This window comes from Crassostrea angulata, chromosome 10, assembly GCF_025612915.1.
Source record: "Crassostrea angulata isolate pt1a10 chromosome 10, ASM2561291v2, whole genome shotgun sequence".
NCBI classification, from domain to species: Eukaryota; Metazoa; Mollusca; class Bivalvia; order Ostreida; family Ostreidae; genus Magallana; species Magallana angulata.
The window spans coordinates 32,801,773-32,826,296 of NC_069120.1; the positions used below are offsets into that span (position 1 = coordinate 32,801,773).

Sequence of the window (24,524 nt, forward strand, 5' to 3'; positions counted from 1 at the left end):
AATGTTAATTTATTTACATATCGAACCCGATCTAATATAACGATGCGTCAATTTACCGGTAGCAGGACTTTTAGGACCCAAGACGTTTAGGCCCTTCATTGATAAAATGTTTAGGCGCATTTAAATATTTTGAGATGGCCCCCACAAAAAAATAGAATTTAGAAAAAAAATTTACATATAAGGTAGATGATACTACTAGTCACATAGTACATGGATTACAATATGTGGAACCTCGAAATTGTAGTATTTTTTTAGAACGACAATTTCCTATATATTTTGTACTAGATGTACCTGTATTTTGAGATGGTCCCTGAAAAGAACCAGATGGACGATTTTCTTTAAATTTTGCTAAAAAACCTAGAGTTGGATGATTTTGCATTTGGATAAAAACAAAGCGTTTTGCTATTGTAGTTTTTTTTTCCACAACCCCCTCCCCCCCCCCCCCCCCAAAAAAAAAACAAAAAAAAAAAAAACAAGAACAAATCGGCCACGGACCTAATTCACTTTGCGCAAATATATCGCGCACCTAAAGGCAGTGATTGTTATGAATATCGAACGTCGAATTCTTAATATTATGTCACAGTCACTAAAACAAAATGAAAAAATCGCTTATAACGCCAAAAATATAGCTGGTCTACGTCATCAATATACACACTTTATTTTATTGGTACAAGTAGTGACTGAACTTTATTAATAATGTGCGCTTTTCAACATTATTTAACATGCGCAAATTTCTTGGGGATGTCACTGTACCGTAGTGAGTTTTGTTTAGAAGTATTTTATCATAAAAATGTTTAACACACTTTTACAGTTGTTTTGTTTCATAAATCACCCTCGAAATGATGTACATAACTTTTTTTTATGTTTGTTTGTTTTGTTTCGAGTTTTTGCAGTTCTTTTAATGAAAAAAAAAGAAGAAAAGAAAACGCCACATTGCACTTTGGCATAGGCCCTCGAAAAAACAAAGTCGGTGACATGGTCATTTTTACATGATATTAATTCAGAATCATCATATTATAGTTTCATATTTCAATTTGGATAGAAAATCTATTGCAGACTTTTTTCAAAAAATATTTTTCCTCTCACAAAAACGCTCTTCCCCATTATGTTCAATTGAAAAAGAGAAACGTAACAAACAATTTTTGAAATGGTCCATACTAAACATTTAATTATGTTTAAAAAAAATTATGTTAGATTTTCTTGATTTTGATATATCTTTAGGTAACTCTAACTCATGTAAAATTTTAATGAAAATCACTTTTGTAGAAATGAATTGGGTCCGTCGTCATTAAAGATCTAAAAGGACTTGAAACAAGCAAAGTACTGAAGTACTGAAAGCCGGGCTCTTTTGGTGTGTCTTTATGCATATTGTGTTGTAAAAACTGAAAATAAATCTCTCTCTCTCACACACACACACACACACACACACACACACACACACACACACACACACACACACACACACACATGCTTTTAATGTCAGCAAAGCGTCAGAGAGTGACCAAATTTTGTAAGCGGCTATAAACAAAAATATGTTTGTCTAGTAGAAAAAAGTTAAACGGTTGCTGCCTTGAATTTTGCAACAAGCGTTACATATTAAATCCCCATTTCTTCAACGCGCAGCAAAGTAGTTCATGGAAATTCATGCCCATTGTATGTGTCCAAAATGCATAGTCTTGTTTTTAAAACATGCTATTAATAAGAAAACTAAAAAAGATAGACAATTCTCTCGAAATTAAAAAAGGAAACAAAATGCCAACACTTTTGGCAAAACGTGGCTCTTTGTGTAACTATTTGGTATAGCGGAAGCTTTTACTTTGACGGTGTTTGGTTTTTTGTTTACTTTTGAAGTTGTGCTATTTATAGTAACATTGGCGATTTGCTTGCCTACAGCCAGGACTCTGCTTTCAGCTAGCAGAGCCCGGCTAAACAGTATTAGTAAAATATGGCGATGTATAACAAATTTGCATTCTTTCTGGGACCTTATTATATATTTGTAAAGGGATAACACGTTTTGGCACTAGATATTTTGAATTTACACAATTTCCAGTTATTATAGCAGTGTAGAATTTGAGAAAAAGGTTTTTAAACATTTCCTTATATTTCTATGGAGAATTTTGCATTCATCCTAATGTCACATTTTGATCGGAATATCGATTTGAAAGGAAAAGAGCTGAATGCAATTATAGTAGTATCACTTATTGCAGCATTGTAATATCTGAAGAAAAAAAAAACATTTTGATTTCCTTTGTCAAAGGACCCTGTGTTAAGTTTGCTAGGGATTGGCTCGAGGTTATATATATAAAAGAAGTTGAGAGTAAGAAACTGATGAGCAGACATGCAGACAGACTGTTTTCAGACAAGCTCACGTTTGCTTACACCTCAGGTAAGCTAAAATTAAATCACAAAACCAAGAACGAATTTGTATAATCGTTGAACAGTACTACATGTATATAGAACTGTATTTTGCATGAAAAGGTTTCTGTTTGAGTTATCGTTCCAACGTACAAAAGTAGCAATTCCCCAGAGTTTTCGGCATCCACAGGCGCAAGGCAACTTGTGCACACTATTTGCAATCCAAATACACAGTAATTCCATCCCAATAAAAATTTGCACTCTTCTTGATATCAACACGCCCCAACGGATTAACACCTACATATAACCAAATTTCAACTCTCACCCCATAACTTTTTCGTTTTGTGTAAATGACCATGTAAATTAATTGGACCTCCTCCCCAATTCTGGTCGATCTGTAAACAGCCTAGAATGGAATTGCATATTAAATTGAAAACTTTTTGAACTAGTCTAGAAAAGTATTATTAGACTCCAAACATTTTTTTCTAATTATCTTGATCTTAAAAAGGGCGCATTGGCCTTTTTTTTATTTGAACAAAGTTGAAAGCCTTTCACCTAAAGCAGAGAGATAAATAACATGTTATTTGTGTCTCTGCCTAAAGGATACTTTAAGCCAAGTATATATATAGTTAAGATTGATTTGATGGTTCCACAGAAATGCACATGAAACATCAGGGGACCAGGGCTTCATTTTCTCGCAACAGACATGTTTATGAAATTCAAACATAGAAAACTTAATTTTATAGGAGGTGGTCCCCACTTTTTTGGAGCAGGTATAAGGAACTATAGGTAAATTACATGTAACAACATGATATTAAAAGCAGACGTTTTAGGTACCGGTGTTGTATAGCAGTTTTTCCCCCATAGTAGCTTCTCCCCCCCGGAAAACCTACTATATAGTAGCCTTTCCCCCTGGGGGGAAAAGCTACTATATAGTAACTTTTCCCCCATAGTAGGGTTTCTCCCTCACGTTTTTGGTTCAGATTTTGTAAAAAATATTGATGGAAATCCAGTAAAGATTAAAATTAATGTTTCTACACTCCCAGGTTGCATGCATGTATAACTGCATTCATCTATAAAGGTTCAGTTTCGTTTTGCCGATTTATAATTTTTATAGACTATGCTGAAAATTGAACATGTGTGTAATGGAATTACTTAATTTAGGTAATTAATTGAAAAAAAAATTTGGTTTTACAAGTTATACACTTATATGCATAATTCTGTGTTCTGAAATTGTACTAAGCGAGAATGTTTTAAGAATTGTTGATAAATCTATCAGACTGTCTGTCTGTTTGGGAAAATTTCATCCAGGCTAAACTTCTGTTTTAGAGAGATTTTGTTTCCAATGTTTCAGAGCCCGATTTTTAAAATCCTATTATAATAATTATAGTGCATATTCTTTAGGGTCCAATGTCTCATAAACTAGAGATGACCATATCACCATATTTTCAAAGTGGCAGTGGTTTACCACTTGAAGATGACTCTGAAAATTTCAGCCCTCAGGGTAGGGGCCCTTGATGTTTCAGGGCCCGATGTTTAAAACCCCATTATATTAATTGATTGAATAGTGTTCTATAAGTGGGGATCCGAATCTCATATTCTAGAGAAGACCACTTAAACATATTTTCACAGTGATAGTGTCATACCACTAGTAGATGACACTGAAAATTTTAGCCCCCATGCAGACAAGGGGCCTTTGTTGTTTTCGAGCCCGATGTTTGAAATCCAATTATAAAGAAAATGTATTTTTAGGGCCCCATATCTCAAAAACTAAAGATGACCACATGAACATATTTTTACGGTCTTTTAAAAGTAAAAACATCATTTAAAAATACACAATCGCTCATATATTTCCTTATCAAAATGATTGAAAATTACGTTTAATTCTGCTTTTCTTTTTTAAGAACTATATATAATATGATTTAATTTTGGCCCCCATAATTCGCAATATCTTAAAGTGTTTCGGGTACAATAAAATGTTATGTTATTTTTTAGAACAGTTGATTTAAAATATATTTTTTACCTATACATTTGATTTATTTGCATTCACTTGCAGTATATGACGCCAGAAGTGACGCTATTACTACAATTCAATCAAAATCGGTCAAAAATTGACATTTTTTTTTATCCGTTTACGAATGGAAAATATAGAGCGCATGCTTGAACAAAGATATTTTTTGTTACTTATTAGTCTTGGCTATATATCTCTGATTAAAATATTTTATTTGTTCAAGCATGCGTTCTATGTTTTCTGAAAGAAAAACTGCTTGAAAACAAGCTGTTTTATGCTAAAATTGCAAAAATGGCGGGAAAAGGTTGTCTTTACGATGTCATATTTCTTTTAAAAATGTGAGCAATTGAATCAAAATGAACATTATGTATAAACATCACATATATATCTGTACAAAGAAAAAAAAAAAGAATTGAAGTAAAACGACGATGTTCATTTTAGGGGGCCATCTTAGGCGCCCTTATCATATATAGACCAAAGTTTACGAACAAAACTTTTTCAAAAGGTACGCGGGTAAATTCTAAACTTCAAAACATTTAATCAATTCATAAGATGACTAATGATATAGTAAATAACTAGATAAAAAAACAATAAACTTTTATTTATAAAAGGAGCAACCGAAAATCAAAAATAAATAACCAACTTAAGCGCATACATGTATACGACTTTTTTTTCTGGTTAGTTGATTAGAAGCCCAAGCTTATATTTAAAAAATAATAAGTCACCTCATCACAATATATGTGTTGGTTTTGGGGGGGTTTTGGTTTTTTTTTTTAATTACCCTTGTTTCATCGTTCGAAGAAATAATATGATACACAAGTAAATCTTTATTGCAAAAATATGAAACAAATAGTATTATACGATTTTTAGGTAAGTGAATCGTATATCTTGATTTATATGGCATAGTTTTCAAAATTGTATATTTATAAATCACGTTGCAAACTTAAAAGTGGAAAAATTAGCAAATAGTGAGTGTAAATATATACATAAGGTTAGTTCAGGCATCCATTTCACATTTCCCAAAGTAACCAGCAAAGATACCGACATTGTTCTGGTTGTGAAGACTTCATTTTTTTAAAACAAAATGTTTACATCATAAAATCTCGCGTTTCGTAAAAAATGTGCTTAAAAATATGAATATGCGTAAATTTAAAACAAAATTGTAAACACTAACTTTTCACATGCTTTTAATTAATATATAATCAATTAAAATACCCCTTACCCATGATTTAGAGCCCCGTCAATCAAAATAAAACTAAAACATTTCAGTTCTCGTCATATCATTGCACCCTGTCTCCCGTTTGATATTTAGAAGAAGAAATATATAATTGTTTTTGAGATCGTCAATTATTATTAATTTAAAATTGATAGCCTTTTGGACGAAGGGAGTAATACATTTCCACTTTTTATTCCCTTTCTCTACAAAATTAAGTCAAGATTGGTCAGTTAGTTCCCTCGGAGAAGCTTATACAGAGATGGTAATGCATTGGAAAATTAAAGTTCCAAACCAGCGTATTTTTACTCAAATGTATTCTCACGTGTTCTTAACGTCGAAATCGAAACTGTAGATAAGCATCGATTAGATGAAAAAGATTCGAGGTATTCCGAAATCCGTGTAAAAGGTGTTCCAAAAAGGTGTAAGAACATGTGAAATAAACGATGATGACACATGAATATGTTACGGAGACGCGTGCCTTAGTTCATATTTGGGGTTAAAAAAAACCATGTAATACTATTTTATTCTATGTATTAATAAATGCCATAATTATCCTTTTTTTATGAGAAATTAATATCATATCAATTATTGCAAATTATTGCCACGAATGGTCCACCATATACATGGCCGGAATGTAAAAAAAGGGGGGAAATCCACTATATAGTAGGTTTTCCGTGGGGGTAATCTGGCTATAAAAAGGGGGAAAGCCCACTATATAGTCAGCTTTCCCTAGGGGAAAAACTGCTATATAGCCATTTTTCCGGGGGGAAGAACTGCTATATAGCCATTTTTCCGGGGGGAAAGATGGCTAGGGGGAAAGGGCACTATATAACACCGGTAGTACGCACCCCCTCCCCCAAGGGATAATTACTCTCAGGGATTATAGTTTTAGAAGACTGAAGAATATGGTGGTTTTATTTGTTAAGATAACCATTGAAAATATTTTTAATAAAATTGAAGTTGTATTCCTGTCTGGTTGTTTCATACAGGATATTACGGTTCCGCCCTTTATGCATGTACTTCCAATCCCGTACTGGCTAACAAAAAGCATTTTATAGTTAAATCATCAACCAGCTTTTACACGAACTACATGGTTACTATTATCGGTACCGTAAACATGGTAAACGTACGTCGCATATAGTTGTATAAACAGAATTTTGCAACATTGTAAGTTACGTTGACCGCCAAAAAAAAAATACACTTTCAAGTATCAATCTGATATTATCAAACCGGTGTTGTATAGTGGCTTTCCTCCAAACCATCTTTCCCCGGGTTACATTATAGTCGACCCCCCCCCCCCCCCCCCCACACACACACACACACGCGCGCGCGCGGAAAGCTATCTACATAATGGGGATTTCTCCCTTTTATACAGATTATGACCCGCGGAAGGTCTTTTCTCTATTGGATTTCATCGTTTTTATGGGGGTTCCCTTTATATGTAACAACTAAAAGACATCGGGATCGAAATACAAATGATGTAAATGTATATAATTTCACCTGGAAAGAACGCCCACCTCACAAGTAAGTTTTAATCGTTATATACCAAAACAGGATGTGACAACCGTTTATAAAGAAAATAAGACGAATTGGTTATATTTGTAAACAATTTAATAATGAAATCCAATATGTAAATGTATGTGGTTGAGTGTGTAATCTTACGTGCCAATTTTTTTTTAAAGTATAAACGTTATGTCAACTTCTCTTTTTAAGGTCTTCCGTTTCCAACGGAAGACCTTTCTATTATTGTGCGGGTTAAGATTATTCTTACTTTTCTTTTTTTTTTTTTTTTTTTCTTCCTAGACGCGAACTTTGAGGCTTCATATCGTGCTCATTTCTGAACGGTTTTTGCTCAAATTTTCAGGGCTAATGGACTTAACAAAACACTATCTTCATCAATTCATAAAAGTTAGAGTTCCCTTTCCGGTAACGAGTTATTCCCCTTTTGAAATTTTTTAGGGCCTTTGGTTTCCAGACAAAGGCTCCGAGACTATGATAGCAGGGAATGGGAATCCAACGAATGTGAATAGCAGAGACATTGTAGTGGTGCACATTAGTTTTTGTTTTTAGATTACGTTTTTTATTTAGGAAAAGGTAGGGGGTCAAAAAACAGGATTCAAAAAAGTGCAAAAATTTAGACATATTTTCCTTTATATCTTTTTAACGAAAAATATTTTGTTAAGACATGTAGAATAAAAGTTGTGCAAAATATCAAGGGCTTTCATTTAACACCAATAAAAAAGAGCTGGCCCCTTAAATTAAGGGCCAATAGCCCCTAAAAGTTTTTGTTTAATAACTCAAAAACGGTTAGGATTTTGGTATGGCTGTCGCTGGAAAAGTTGTTTGTTGGGATCTCATAAAGGTCGTAACAATGTTATTTTGTAAGTGATTTGTGTAGTATGAGTGTAAAAAGCTTTACATGTTGACATGTACTTGTTTTCATTTGACAAGTTAATGAAAGTCTTTGTGCGTACAACTGGCATAAAGTTGCCGCAGAAAGTATGCTGGTTTATACAGGAGGCATTAATTCATAAGAATTTTTGTTGTTGTTAGAGTATAAGCTTTTCCTTTAGGAGTTAAAGTCATTGTTGTTAAGTTCTTATAGTGCACAATCATTAAAAACGGCAATTGGAAAACAAAACATTCTTTTTCTTTTCTAGTAAACCACAAAATATGGAATTAAAAAACTCTATGCATTACATTTTAGTTATTAACTCCATGCATTTAAAATCTACCTTGAATCAGAGCTGCATGTGTGTGTGTACCATTACGTAAGCTCTCCCTTGCCCGCGGCCGAGAAAATCGGTTACCATGCTCGCGGCTGGACTACTGTACCTAGCGGTCAGCGGTTATCTAATACACGAGAGTTCCGTCTCTCATATATGAGTTTATTTAGCCGCGAACTCAAGAATTGTTTTAGTTTTGATTACACAAAATCTTTTGTGGATTAAACGATTGGATGTCAAGTAAGAAATAGTTCATTTAATTAATAAAAGCAATGTCATTCTCTAAAGCAATAATAGACATAGATCAATTGTGGGGTTTAAGTTTAAAATATATAACTTCTATTTGATAGAGTAAGGTCATTATACTGCAAACTTTTCAAATCCTCCTTGGTTCTGAGCTGTGCGATTCTGTGCTTTGTACCTTTACGTAATCTATTCTTCGCCCACGGCCGAGGAGATCAGCCACGGCTGCATTACCTAGCGGTAAGCGGTTATTTAATATACACAAGATTCGCACACCGCGACTCTCACTTACATGCATATGAACGTGTTTGAGTTAATATAGCCGTATATAAAAGAACTGTTTTAATTTTATGTTATAAAAGTTTGTCCTACTTGTATATATATTTAATTAAATATTTGAGTGTAAATGAATATTAATGAACGATATTACTCCAAATCGGAAAAATCGTTAGACATAAACTAATGGTTCGTTTGTTTAGGTAAAGTACTTTAAAAACTGTAAAATTGATGTTTTAAATCAACACCCCCCTCCAATATTAAACCTTTAAATGATGATCATCCCTCGCACATGGCTGAGGAGATCCAGCGCGAGTGGATAAGTGATCCGCTGTCGGTTCGTGTTCTTCTACATGTACCTTATGACGCGTTTATATTTCATATTTTGCACGGACACAACTATATTTTATTATCTTTTCAACTATTATATTGGTTTAAGATGAAAAGATAAATTTATTTTACTTGTACAGTTGATTAAGCAATTTGATTTATACGATAGCGTACAAGGTAGTTTAAACATGAAATCAAATTATAATCAAAGTTCCATGTTTGCGGTAGGTGCTAGCACGATAAAGGAATGCTCTGAATTGAGGCATTCGATGATTATTTTAAAAACTATTCACATGAGTTTAAACAACTTTAGATAAGATTCTATCGGTCACATATTAATCACTTCTGTAGTTTCATTGTGGAAGCGAACTCATTGCTGCCCCCCCCCCCCCCACCCCCCCCCCCCACTCCTCCCGCCCCGCTGACAGGTGCTCGCGCTGGATTTTTTTTTTTAATTGGAGAAAAGATAGCAAGATCTGCCAAAAATCATTTTTGGTGGTTTCTTCTTATGTGTAACATTTTGTTTCACTTTCCCACCCCTTTGTTTATTCGGCCAGTCTGTGTTAATTCAATTGCCGCATGCGACCGAGAATCTTGTGTCGCTTCAGCGCACACATCTCAGAACATTTATAGCCCCAGGTCATCAATTGTTATGTAATTGAGTAACAGTTGGAAGGGTGACTTTACTACATAAAATAATAAAATCATAATATAATCTATTTGAATTGAGTACCATGCGTATAGATTCCCATAATAATTAATTTTTTATTTCCTTTCTATGTTTACATTTAATTTTGTTCAAATAATTAATAAATTTTCTATCATTTAAATTGTGTGCTTCATCAAATACTGATTCCGATTACCTTGAAGTCATTAATTTTCCATTGGCTTATGACAAAAGAGAGACGCCTGACCATCCAATGAAAACAAATACACAGAGTTTGATTGACAGGTTCAGCCAGGTGCAGGTCTCACCCGATGTCCGAGGTTATGTGTGCTGTTTGTACACAGCCGAATGGTCTCAGTAAGAGTTATCAGTAGGAGTTATCGATGTAAATAAATAATAAAAATACATGCCTATCAAAACATGATCGTGCAAGTTAAAGTTGATTTAGGTTTGTTCCATTAGAAATCATGTTTCACTAACTGTATTTAATATTTTTTATGTATAGCGAATATTAATATTGTTTCAGTACTGAAACATCGCATGAAAACGTTAAATATACATGTACTCTGTAACTAGTCGTCTTTTTAGAGCGAGCGTAGCTCGCCGGGAGCGCCGGCGAGCGAAGCGAGCTCTAAGAACCAGTGTGCGCGGGAAGAAGAACGAGCAAAACCTACTGTTCATCAAACAAAATTTTTTGTCTACGTCCCATAATGCTCTCTAATGTTTTCACCCGTGGTGCTATGCCAAAAATGTCCGACTTTTAACTCGTAATTTACGGTGACTTAAAGTTAGAGACACGTTTTGAGTACCGCATATGCTTTGGCGAGACTCAAAAGATTTGTTACACACTTCTATACTTTCGTATTGAGTCGAGAAACAAAGTCATGGATGACGTCACAATGCACTCGCGCTATATTTCCCGCGATAAATTTAGAGGTGGATCAAACATCTGTAATGAAAGTACTGGCTATTGCAGTATAAACTGCGATACCTGCCTCATTGACATATGATTTGTTTTTAATCTTTTTTTGATATAGAGATTTTATATATATAAACCAGTAAGAGCCATACTTTACTGTCATATCGATCTATTTTTAAGCTAATTGTGCATGCATGTACAGTAGGCAGGTAAGTATATGAGAAGGGAGGAAATAAACAATAGAACATTTTGAACTAAATAAAAAGGAATAAAATGAAAAAATAAACAGGTAATAATATTATTTAGATATTGCATATAGTCAGACTATTGAATTTAAAAGTGGGAAATTACACTACTACAAAGAGCTCTCTCTCTCTCTCTCTCTCTCTTTCTCTCTCTGTAGGGGGTTGCGCTGTATGTATCATAACCATTAAAATGAGTACCTTTAGCATACTTATTGTAGAGCAATACTCTCTTAAAAATTCTTTGACATTCGTTGATACCTAAATAAAAATATAAGTTGACAATGATGCAAGGTATGTGTAATTCTTGCTGCGCTCGCCAGAACGGTAGCACCGTAAAACATATTACATATACCTTTCTTTTGTTTGTTAAAAATTCGTTCAATTTTGTGAAAGTAATGTAAAACACGGGCGCCATTTTGAAACAATTAACTTGTCAGAGAGTTCCGAATGAAATCTGATGAACGTTTCACACGGTTCTCGCACGCTTTGCCCGAAACGCTAAACGGTTTACATGAAACTCTAAAAGGTTTACACGAAACGTTTCTCGCACGTAGGCCGCACGCTTTTTTGGTGTAGTAGTACGTTTTAGGGTCTGTAAATTTTGTCAGCACGCATTTCTAAACTTGCACATAGTCTTCAAAAAATTTAGAAATATTTTAATATAGAAGTTAACTTTGAGAAAAGTTTACGTGTTTTGTAGGCGGGTTTAGTTTAAAAAAGAAATACACTTCCTGACATGAATCACGAGTACATACTGTTTATAACAATGCTTGCTACCCTTTGAAAATTTAACTCGCCATTAAACATCTCATTTTTTAAAGAATGTTTGAAACGATCACATAAACTCTGCTCGACAAATACTTTTCCTAAAATATTTTCTTCCTTTCTTTTTTCAAAACACGTTTTATATACAGGCTTTCAATCACAACACGTTTTTATAACAAAAGCAGAACTGAAAGTATAGTCATTATAATCGTTTGACACCATATAACATATATTTTCAACTCGCAGCAACAACGGAAGACCTACTCGGGGCTTTGCCACGAGCTCTGCTCTAGTTTCCCTATATCTTTTGTAGTATAAACAAGACGGGGCATTATCCCGTTATTAGCATCGCGGTGCTGGTAACTTTTGAAGTTATTATACGTAACGTCAGAAGCGTTAAAATTATCAATAATCACTCTATATATAAAATAACTGAGTGTGTAAAATATTACAAAACATACTATCACTTATACGCGTTTCATCACTTCATCGGAAATACACTATATACATACTTCAGTGAGAATGTTTCGTCTGTCTATATATACTCCTGTTATTGATTTCGCGGTGCTAATAACAGGAGCTATGTATAGAGAGCGAAAATGATTTGTCCGTCTATATATTCACTCTTAAATGGCTGGAAATTATTAGCATCGCCATGTTAATAACAGGAGTATATATAGGGAGACGATGTTCAAAAATCATTATAAAATCTCCATGAAGGGAAGTATATCCCAGGAAAGAGGGTTTCTTTGGGCAGGTCCATCAGAAAAAAACTTTCACTATTACAGAAAGTGTTCAATGCATCAAAAATACGGCTGAAATTATTAGCATCGTAGTGCTAATAACAGGAGTATATATAGAGCATATCTAATATAGAGAGAGGATGTTCAGAAATCATTATAAAATCTCCACAAAGAGAAGTATTCACAGGACAGAGGGTTTCTTTGGGAGGTCCATCAGAAAAAACTGGAACTTGGTTTTTTGGGGGGTGTCACTATTACAGAAAGTGTTCAATGCATCCAAAATATGGCTGGAAATCATTAGCATCGCGGTGCTAACAACAGGGGTATATAGAGAGAGAGGATGTTTAGAAATCATTCAATAAACTTAAAAAAGGGAAGTATTCCAGGGTAAGAGGGTGGCTACATGGTAAAAAAAGGGGCTTGGTTGTTGTTTTGGGGGTCATGTCTATAAATCAGGCTTGGGGTAAAGCTAAATGTAATGGTAATGCATTGCAATGCATTACATGTTTTCAAAGTAATGCTAGTAATGTGTAATGCCTCAAAATTAGCATTACAAGTAATGCTAATGTAATGCATTACTTTCCAAAATCTAGTGTAATGCTGGCATTACATGGCATTACTTTGCATTACTATGCATATTTATGCATGTTCACTTTTAAAAATGTGATGAATTAATGAATAGTTGAAATTGAATTTGCTTAAATTTATTTTTAAAGAAGAAAGAAATAATTCTAATAAAGAAAAAAATGTTTTAATTGTACATGTTTTATTAAAAAAGGTTTTTTAAAATTCATATTTGAATTGTTTATATTACTAAAGATAACAGCACAATTTCATAACATTTTAAAGAGTGTTGTTATTAAGAGTTTTAAATCATTTAAACAATTTACTCCAATTAGTTTGCACTTCAATAAGAAATGTGTCAACAACACACTATGCCCCCAGGATAATCTAAGTATCAAAACAATCTATTGTTATAAGAAGTGCTAAACACCCCAATCCCCTTCCCTTCCCTATGTCACAATAGAATAGGAGACAGACATGCACCTTTAAAAGCAAAATGAATGCACTGTCCATCCATGATGAAAATCAATATCACTTCCAATATTATAACCCATTTGAAAAAAAATCTTACTTATTTTCTCTGTCTGTCTGTCTGTCTCTCTCTCTCTTGTATATTAATTACACTGTACATTAGTTTGGACTGATAGAAAATACAAGATTTATGTATTTAATCTATTATTGCACTTAATATATCCTAAGATAAAGATCGTCAAACAGTATTTTCCAGTCCAAGTTTTAACTGCTCCTGCAAAACATTTATTTAGTATAGCCCGGAAGATGGATGCATTTAAAAGATGAACCCTTTGAAACTTCGATCATAAAGTGCAACAGCAATCTTTTGTCTTAAAGTGTCCTCCGTAAAAAGAAATACGATTAAAATATATTAAGAAATATAACTGGGGAAAAATCATCTGTTTATAAATTAATAAAATTAAGTGTCCAAAATTATAAAGATTTGTGTAATCTGGGGATGTATCTATATTTAGCTTTTAAAAACCGCAACATTATTTCATATAAATTGTTTTTTGTTACGCATGTTATCCTGTGTCTCTATTTCATATCTGATATTGTATCATGCCAAATGTCTATAAATATCATTTTATTTATGTAATATGTTTGTTCATATTGCCACAATATGATTATATATTGAGCAAATAAAGAATGACTTGTTTATTCATTGAATTTGAACCTGATACTGAGCATGAAGCTGTAGATATGTTAAAGAGTGTTGTATATTTGAAACATTTGCAAAAACTCTTTATTAGCTTTACTTTAAAAAAAAAAAAGTAATGGTAATGGTTATGCATTACTTTACTCATGTAATGGTGATGTAATGCATTACTTCAAGAAAATCAAGTAATGGTAATGGTAATTTAATGCCCAAATTCATGAAGTAATGGTAATGTAATGCATTACTTTACAATGTAATTCGCCCCAAGCCTGCTATAAATCAAGACTTCCATAAAATGGACAACTGGCTGAAAATTATTAGCACCACAGTGCTTATAACAGGAGTATGTATAGACAGCGAGACAAAGGATTTAAACATGAAAGGAGTGGAATGACAATGCATTGAAAGTCTGTGCATTGAAACCTCCAACAGGTTAACTATCTTCTTGTATTACAAAATAAATGGCAACGATGTCAGTTATTTTCATGCCCAAGACGGAAAAGTCTTTCAACATCAACCCAGGTTCATTCTTGTCAGTTTGCCTCTGAATAACAAATTAACATGCTTTGGTGGATCCAAGTTAGGGGTAGTTTGCATCAAAATATATGTTAATATATCCTTTATATAAGCAATTGTTTAGGATCTTTTTGCGAACTGCAATGCTCATCATGTGATATGACTATAAAATCATCCTGTTAGAAAAGGTACTTGATTTTAAACATAAGAATATCCAGGGGAGGGGGATGGATTTTTATTTATACAGGATCTACATGTCCAGATAGTTTGTATTATGACTTCATTAAGCTGATTTTATCATGCCTATTGTTGCTCAGGTGAGCAATATGGCCCATGGGCCTCTTGTTATCCATGAGTATCCAAGATCATAAAGTATGATTTTCATATAATATGATAAAGGTGGTCTCATAAAGGTGATGCCTCATAATTGTGATGCCTCGTCTCGGTGAGCTTTGTAATCTGTGATTACCTAATGTTAAGAGGTTAGTCACAGCACTATAATATACTGGGATGGGAAACATAATGACAGATCTTTATTGGTAAAAGGACTTTTTGTTGAAATAGAAAATTGAAACTCAATCAGATATGAGAAATTAGTCAAAATATATAATTTCAATACAGGGTATTTGGGTTTTATTTGCTCATGGTGTGTTTCAGGACAAATAACTATAAATTCACAATTTGTCCATTTTTTAGTTAACCTGAGTAAACTCAGGTGACTTATTGCCTATTGCCTGAGGCATCTCTATGGTAAGAGGAATCCAAATTGTGAAATTTATGGCTCTACCACCCCTGGGGCGCCACATATGGGACCAAATATGCAAAATAAAACCCAAAATTTCAAAAATCTTCTTCTCTACTCCCACACATGTGAGAAAAAAAACTGGTTGCATAGTCATGATGTCCATGAAGCCCTCTACCAAAATTGTGAAATTCATGGCCCCTTGGTCAGGGGTTCTGGCTCTAGGGTGGGGCCAATATGGCCATATAGTAAAAATGTATTAAATCTTAGAAATCTTCTCTACTACCATATATATTTGTTAAAAACTAAATGCATGATTATGATGTCCATGAGGCCCTCTACAAAAAATGTGAAATTCATGACCCCTGTATCAGGGGTTCAGGCTCAAGGGTGAGGCCAATATGGCCATAAAGTTAAAATGTATTAAATCTTAGAAAATCTTCTTCTCTACTCCCATATTTATTTGTTAAAAACTAAATGCCTGGTTATGATGTCCATGAGGCCCTCTACAAAAATTACGAAATTCATGACCCCTGGGTCAGGGGTTCAGGTTCTAGGGTGGGGCCAATATGGCCATATAGTAAAAAATGTATTAAATCTTAAAAAATCTTCTTCTCTACTCCCATATACTATAGTATATTTGTTAAAAACTAAATGCATGATTATGATGTCCATGAGGCCCTCTACAAAAAATGTGAAATTCATGACCCCTGGGTCAGGGGATCAGGCTCTAGGGTTGGGCCAATATGGCCATATTCATGTAGTAAAAATGTATTAAATCTTAGAAAATCTTCTTCTCTTCTCCCATTTATATTTGTTAAAGACTAAATGCCTGGTTATAATGTCCATGAAGCCCTCTACCAAAATTGTGAAACTCATGAACCCTTTGTTTGGGGTTCAGGCTCTAGGGTGGGGCCAATATGGCCATATAGTAAAAATGCTTTAAATCTTAAAAAAATCTTCTCTACTCCCACACATGTGGGCAAAAACTGAATACATGGTTATGATGTCCACTAACTCCTCTACCTAAATTGTGAAATTCATGGCCCCTGGGTCAGGGGTTCAGGACATGGGGGGGGGGGCAATATGGCAATATAGTGTTAATGCATATAATGTTTAAAAATTTTCTTCTCTATTCTCACACATCTGTATAAAAAAACTGACTAATAATTATGTTTACCAGGAAGTCCTCTACTGAAATTTTAATTTTCATGTCCCCTGGAGTATGGGTTTTGACTCTAGGGCAGGGCCAAAACGGATGTTTATGTGTTAATGCTTATAATGTTAAAAAATTATCTTCTTTACTCCCACACACCTGAAAGGAAAACTGAATTCATGATTTTGTAGACCAGATCTTTCAGTTTTTTGCCAAAATTATAGGTTTCGCAGTTCTTTTTGAAAGATTTCATGCAGGGATTTAGTGGTCATCATTACAAATTTATAATTTTTCTACTCCAGTATGAAACCTAATTAATTAGATGCATATATAAGACTCCTCGAAAAGTTTATGTTTGGGTTATATGCTACTCAGGTGACCGTTAAGGCCAATTGGCCTCTTGTTGATTATCTTATTCCTATAAATGCATATGACAAAAGTAACAAAATCTTTTTATTTTCTGGCCTATGCAACTTATGTTTTATTTTTTCAGATGGCGATCACTTATAGTAGTATATCCAGAGGGACAACTATTCTTTGCAGTCATCAGACTGGCTCTGGATCCTTTGAGAATGTGGTACAGTCAATAATCAAAAACATTCCCACTAGGAATGATGGCAAAACAACCTACCAATCAGAGAGGTAAAGAAAGTTATTTAAGTAGCTATCCTGCTGCTGCACTATAGAACACAACAACACACAGATATATATATATGCAAACGGTACATTATAGAAACAGGATGATATTTATCAATAAATCCGTGGTAAAAATTCTAAATAAATCCTTCTCCATGGAGATGGACCTAATTAAGCTTTCAGTTTGATACACACTGGTTTAAAAACTGGTATTTTTATTACTTAAATGGTACAGTGGTGACATCATCTTCAAAATGATTAAACAACAAAAGGGTGTAGCAATTATGTTCTCTCTATAACATGCATGCAGTCATTTATATTATTGTGCCTAAATTATTTTATGTCTATGTTTTATCAAATTTTGTTTGTTTGTTTACTTCTTTATTTAATTCAAGTTCCTTTGAGCACAATAAAAATTAATTTTTTTACTGTGATGAGTGAGCAAATCCAGCATTTATTTCCACACACTGCATGCATGAAGGATTTTTTTAATGTGCAAGCTAAACCAAAAAAAAAATATGTAAAAAAAAAATAACAGAAAGTACAGGATTAATTATACTGGACTTTATGCTTATGTGAAGTAGTTGTCTCTCAAGCTTTTAAATTGCAACCATTTTGCAGTACTTTCAATATGTTACATATGGTTTATTTATTATTTAAAAAAAAATACAATTTGTGAATTTAACAATGATTAACAACTCTTAACTGTATTTAACAAATATGATTTACATTTGTAAAAATCTATTATACAGTATTAATTAATGAAATCAATTGTTATTAAAGGTTAATTTACAGAGAAATAAAGTTATATAAGCATTCATGAGTTAAAGTTTATTTAATATAGTTTAACTGATGATATGTAATTATGGTTAATTGTCTATGAATTATAGTTTACAGTTGATGCACCTATTACCCAACTGTAAAATTATGTTAATTAGTTAATTTTTTGTGAATTTGGCATACCTTTAAAGTATATAATCACATAAAAACTTGGTTTACTATACAGTATATTGTTTTGACAAGGTTAGCAATTCTTGCTCCTTATAGCATTTTGTTTGACATTCTCTTTTCATTTCTGATTTATTTTTTGTTTGCTAAACTTTCAGTTATTTATTCCACTGTGTGATAGAAAATGGCATGATTTATTTGTGTGCTGCAAACCCCGACTTTGGAAAAAAACAACCTTATGCATATTTAGCGGAGGTAACTATTCAAAAATAGGAAACAAAACATGCTTTATGAAATTTTATTTTAAAATTGATCAGATACAAATATACTAAATAGGTTGTTCACAAAACTTTCATTGCTAGTCCATGGAACTGCAAGCTTAAGTGAACTTTTCTAATTATTTTTTGTCCAGCGGCCTGCTATCTGTCTGAAAATCAGTTGGCTGAATTATAACCAAACTTGGCACAAAGCCTTATATACTTAGATGAAGGGAAAACAACACTGTGAAAATAAGATGAGTCTTCCCGGAAAAAAAAATCCCAGTACACCAAAATGCCAACATTTTTATCAAGGATTCTTTTTATAGTGTGCCAGAATCTAAATTGTTCAAGCTGAGATCCTTGAGATATAGTGGAGTGCTAGTTATGAATAGTCCCAGCATTTAGGGAAACATCTCGAAAAAGTCAATGCTACAGTTATACATTTCTATGCATGCGTTGGTATATTGTTTATATTATGAACCAAACCAGTAATGGGGCACAAGGAGAATAAAAATAGGAACATATTTTGGATGCAGGCAATTATTTCTTGGTTAACTTACAGTGTACCGTATTTCAAGCCATAACTATAAATCTGGTTTTCTAAATTGTTTGCAGTTGTTTGAGTGTATCTTAATTATATAATTTAATAAATCACTAATCACATTTTCATATTTTTGTTAGCTCATTTCATATGGAAGATCATTATAAATATTTAAACTTTGTAGATTAAGCGAAAATTTCAGAGTGGAACACTCTCGATGAAGGCTGTGAATTGTGGATTGCATGAACTGGACAGTGAGTTTGGATTCATCATGGCTCAGGATATGGTAATAAAAGTTTTATCATTTTCAAGATACAAACCTTATGAGGGAGGATGATAAAAATTAGAATTCAAGATAAATCTAGAAAAACTGTGTAATTTTCTTTCCTGTTAGTCATAATGACAATCCCATTGAATATTTTATGTAAAAGGAAAGGAGGAATGGGCATTTAAATACAATGAATATATATGGCTAGACTGGGAATTGAACTTGGGACCACTGCAACTCTACCGGTAGTCAGGAGCTCTTCCATTGAGCTTAACCAATGCCAATATCCATTGTCCATATAGCCCCAACTACTTCATTTTTAAAAATCCATAAAGTGCTTTATCTACTTCTTATTTCCTCATATTGCAGTATCATATTTGCAAAAAGTTAATATGATTTTGCAAAAAGTGATTTCAGCAAAACATATATTTCCTGTAGTACAGTACTGTAGATTCCTCATTTAATGCAAGTACTTAATTCCGCGATTGAACGGTTTACCATCAAATTGCAAGAACATAAAATGGCAAATGCAGAAAAATTATCATAGTTTCATGTAGTTTACATATGTTAGAAAATTAAAAGCGAGATTTTAAAATTTGCGAGATGGGCTTCTCAGCATTTTATGCGGATATTAATTCCTTGCGTTTAATTAGGAAATCACAGTGTAGCATTCATCAGTTGCCAATGGTTTTAGTTGGTGTTATAGTGGTTTTGCAAGGTTCTTTTGCCCAGTTATTCCTTCAATAGTGCCTTGTCCAATGATATATGAAAGGACATGGAATGTAGTATACTAGTATCACTTAATTATGTTTTATGGAATATATGATCAGCTATAAATTATCAAAGGAAAAAGGCCCTAAGTTACAGTATAGAATGATAATTGGTTAATTTTGTCATACATTTACTTTATTTGTCTATTTCTATTGATTTTTTTTTTAATAGGAGAAATTTTCCAAACCAGGTGCAGGAGATCATGTATCTACTTTACGATCTCAAGTGGATGATGTCAAAAATGTTATGACGCAAAACATTGAAAGAGTTCTAGACCGAGGAGAAAGACTAGAAAACTTGATTGACAAAACAGAAGAATTAGAGGCCAGTGTAAGTTCAGCCATTTTCACAACTCTATTATGATAGTTTTGTTGAAAAAATTTCAAGACCGATTCTGTTTCTATGAACAAAGTTTGTTTTTGATTAAGAATCATTCTGATAGTGTATCTTTAGTCAAAGTGAGATGGGTATTTCCCATAAAATTTAATTTCAGGGTCTTGAAAATGAATGATACCTGTTATAGTTGAGAAATATAAGATATGATATAAGTTGGGACCAATAAAATCATTAATATTTTGTAACTCCGATAAAAGTACAGAAAATTTATCACTTATGGTATTAATGAAACAGTTATGACTTCTTGTTACTGGATGGTTCGTTTTGTTGATTTTTCCCCTTTAACTTAACTCTGTTTGATACATTCAAGTAAAGCAACCAGACATGATCACATCCTGTAGTTTTTATCAGTATAGGCACAGAAATAACAATATTTTTAAAAATGAAAATATTGTATACAGGATCAATTTCGCCTCATGTTTTAGGCTTTTCCACTCTTTCAAACTATTTTGCCCCTTCTTAAATTCGCCCATACACAGTTAGAAATAGATACTTCTAACAACATAGTTATTAAATTTTTTTTTAGAAATTGCAAAGTCTAAGGGGGGGGGGGGGGGGGGCAGGGGCAAAACAGTATTTACAATTTCATTTCTTTTTGCAAGTCAGATACTTATTTTACTCACTTATTATAAAGCTACCAAATATTTAATACATTCTGTTCTTTTTGTAGTCATCCCAATTTCAGAAAACTGCCAGAAAAATAAGGAAGAAATACTGGTGGAAAAACACCAAGATGATGATCATCATCGGTGTCATAGCGTTCATTGTCCTCGTAGTCATCGTTATTCTAATACTCAATGGCTTAAAAGTATTTAGCAAAGAAGATTCAAAAACAACGGTTGCTCCTACCACTAGTAAATCTCTATCAGGTGTTTGATTTGTACTTTGTTTGTTGTATTTTTATAGTTAATCAATTGAAAATGGAGATACAGGTTGTTAAATTTTACTTACCGTATTAAATCAAATTGACTGTGATTATGTTCTGCAAAAGTGGAACTTAAAATTGTTTTTAGAGTTCTTCAACATTTTTATTCAATTAATTTTGCACATTTTAATGAAACTGCAGAATTCTTAAACAACAAGTAAATTTTTCATCTTTTATCTATGAAGTGCATTGTTCATAATTTCAATTCACTGTATGTATGTGAAATATATGAATAACATTTTGAAGTTTTATTATCACTAATTGTCTACATATGAATGCAGATGTTGAAGATTACGTTAAATTTTCATTGTCTTGTCCTCAGTTTTAGCTCACCTGACTTATGTGACAATTTTTGATCAAGATTTGTCTTTGATTTTGGCATCTGTCCACCTGTTTGTCTGTCAACATTTTTTTATTCCACTTTTGGAACAACTTAGCTGATATCCATCAAATTAGACACAAAACTTCTTTTTTTTCACAAAGATGCCACAAGGCTTGGAGGAAAGTTAAATAAGGAATTATAATATTTATAGCATCCAGAGTTTGATAAATTTTGTATTCAGGTTGTATAGTTAGTTCAAGTTTTTTCAAACCATGAACCACAAGGGTTTGGAAAGGGTTGCATTGGGATTTGAAATTCATCGACAAATGGAAAGGGGTAATTCCTTTTGGTCTCAGTGTAAGTAGCTGTCATAGTCTTACAAAATGTTTGCCAATATTATATCCTTTCCTTGTAACTCATTGGACACTGCTCAGGTTAGCATGTAGTCCTTACATGTATAGGTGTCTTGTTTTGTTTTCAAATGCAACTATTGATCAGTCTTGTATATTTTGGTTTTGGTCTTTTTCCATTTGGTGTCAAGAAACAACATCCCTTGTGTTAACCATTTCTGATGCTAGGGCTGATTTCTGTTGAAAAACTGAAGTGAATTTTTCTGATCAAATTTTCCCTGTATCTGTTAAATTTTGGCATCAATGACATATGCATCTAAAATAAACTTTTCACTTCCACCTCTTCTCCTTCTGAAACCGCTGGGCCAGTATCAACCAAACTTGGCTCATTGTGGCACCCTTGAGTGAAAGACTTTTTAAAGTTGAATGTTTCAAGTTAATTAAGGGCCAGGCCCAGCAGGAGAGGGATTCAAAGATGGAAAGAATTGTGAAATAGATAGAGGTGCAAATTAGAATATGGAACTTTCAAGTTTAGTACCAAGGGCTCAGAGAGAGAGAGAGAGAGAGTGTATAATTATATACTATAGGTAAGCCATATAGTAACTAAGAAAATATTGTGAAAGAATCTTCGCTAGCCAAGGATTTCTGATCCGCACCATTCCTCACAAATGTGAGGAGCGGTGCGGATCTGAAACCTTAATTGGCTAGCAAAGATGGTGTGAAAGAAATTTATGTGTTCTTGCTTTTAAAAATGTTCACTCTCTTCTCTAACCATATGTTTTTTTGAAATATGAAGTCAATTTTTCCAGTTTTGAATCTGATATGAATTGTGGTATACATGTAAGTGTTAAATTTCTTTTAAACAAAGTACCATCTGTATTACAATGATTGGTTTTTATTACCTTGATAATGAAATTATAAAAAGTAAACTGTTATTTATCATTTACCAGTTTAAAGATACCGGTACTTAAATTTTTGTCTAAAGTATTTACACTGTATTCTTACACAATGTATATTTGTTATTGTTGAGATGAAGAAAATTAATTTTTGTGAAACTGAAGGCCGACGGATATGTGTAATAAAAATTGATCTACATGTGTATTTTTTTTTATGAAGTTCAGCTGTTCAACTATTGAAATGGCTGCACTTTATAGATATAAAAACAATTGTTATGATGACGATTATTTACATCACTATCAACAGTGGTATATTAAGAGGCACATGTCATTCTATATGATGTACAAACAGTACATGTATATATAAAATATATACAGAAAAACACTGAACAGAAAATTTATTTTGTTTTATTGCATTCTTCAACTGTATACGTGCAATTTTAATAAATATTCAAAGCAAAAAAAAAGAAAAAATAGAAAGTAATCTATGCTTATTTAATTTGTATGAAAAAAAATTACATTTAACAGTTACCAGAAAATATTACCTGTAACCTTAACATGTAACTATATATTAAATGGATTCATTATTCTTTTTCTTTTCATTCTAGACCCAGTTTTCTCAACATTTAATTTAATTTAATGCGTTATAAGTCTAAAGAATCGTTAAAATTCACCTCTCCTCCATCCATTGTCTGCTTGATCTGTGGCTGGTCCGCTCATTCACACAAAACATCCACATAGTCAACAAGAGAGATACCCCAGCAGAATTTTCACGTGTGTCCATTTACTTCTTTCAGAATATCTAATATATTCTCAATATACTCAACGCCATCTTGGATTTTGTGTCTGTACACCTTCGTCTGCCCCCATACATCCTTTTCCCAATTTCTCCAGTTTCGCGAGTTTACGTTTATTATTACTTCTTGTAAACTGACCAGTACTAGTTTTTAAGGTATCCCACTCCTCAATGTTCTTGTATCAAGAATTTCTTGAGAATATATCATATGAGTGTGTGTAAACAATACTTAAACTGAAGTCACCTCTATCGGTCGTCTAATGTCACAACTAAGCTCTCTTCTAGTTACGCCCCTGTCACACTGTCACCGTGGCGATTTTGAATTACGACAGCGTACGAATTCAATAATCGCACTTATTCGGAGTTCATCGTAGAGAGGTATGTAGTAAAAGGCTATCTTCCTTCATCGCAGCAAATTGCTAATTCACGCGGCGATTGTTTTGTGCATGTTCAAAACAATCGTGCCCACAGTACGATTTTTAAGTATTCGCAGACTTTTCACACGATACTCGATCTGCACTCAAATTAGTATAGATATATATATTTCCGTACGAACTCGTAAATTTTCCTTGGAATACCGTGTATCAATCGTATAATTTTGTAGTCATTCTAAGGAGAATGTATTTCAGTGTGTACGTTACTTAATCGCCCAAATTCGTACGTGAATCGCCACAACTCGTACGCGTCCTGTTATCGCACGAACATCGTACATTGTCAAACGGATATCGTAATCGTGCCGTACTTTTAATGAATTATCGCAAGGCTGGTAT

The 24,524-nt window shown here is 33.2% G+C and overlaps 1 protein-coding gene across 1 annotated transcript; it reads left to right on the forward strand.

The window, feature by feature from the left end:
• Positions 1–7,005: 7,005 nt before the first annotated feature.
• LOC128167136 (vesicle-associated membrane protein 7-like) lies at positions 7,006–23,157 on the forward strand. The gene is made up of 6 exons (XM_052832684.1): positions 7,006–7,106; positions 17,139–17,287; positions 18,388–18,484; positions 19,215–19,316; positions 20,241–20,399; positions 21,136–23,157. Exons 2-6 carry the CDS (start codon positions 17,139–17,141, stop codon positions 21,340–21,342), a joined length of 714 nt encoding a protein of 237 aa, XP_052688644.1. The 5' UTR covers positions 7,006–7,106; the 3' UTR covers positions 21,343–23,157.
• Positions 23,158–24,524: the final 1,367 nt, after the last annotated feature.

What these genes read in the sequence shown, in the direction of transcription:
- LOC128167136 (XM_052832684.1), top strand. Translation starts at nt 17,139, where the DNA reads ATGGCGATCACTTATAGTAGTATATCCAGAGGGACAACTATTCTTTGC. An exon ending in CTTATGCATATTTAGCGGAG is followed by an intron (nt 18,485 to 19,214) that starts GTAACTATTCAA and finishes TAAACTTTGTAG; the next exon opens with ATTAAGCGAAAATTTCAGAG. An exon ending in CAGAAGAATTAGAGGCCAGT is followed by an intron (nt 20,400 to 21,135) that starts GTAAGTTCAGCC and finishes TTCTTTTTGTAG; the next exon opens with TCATCCCAATTTCAGAAAAC.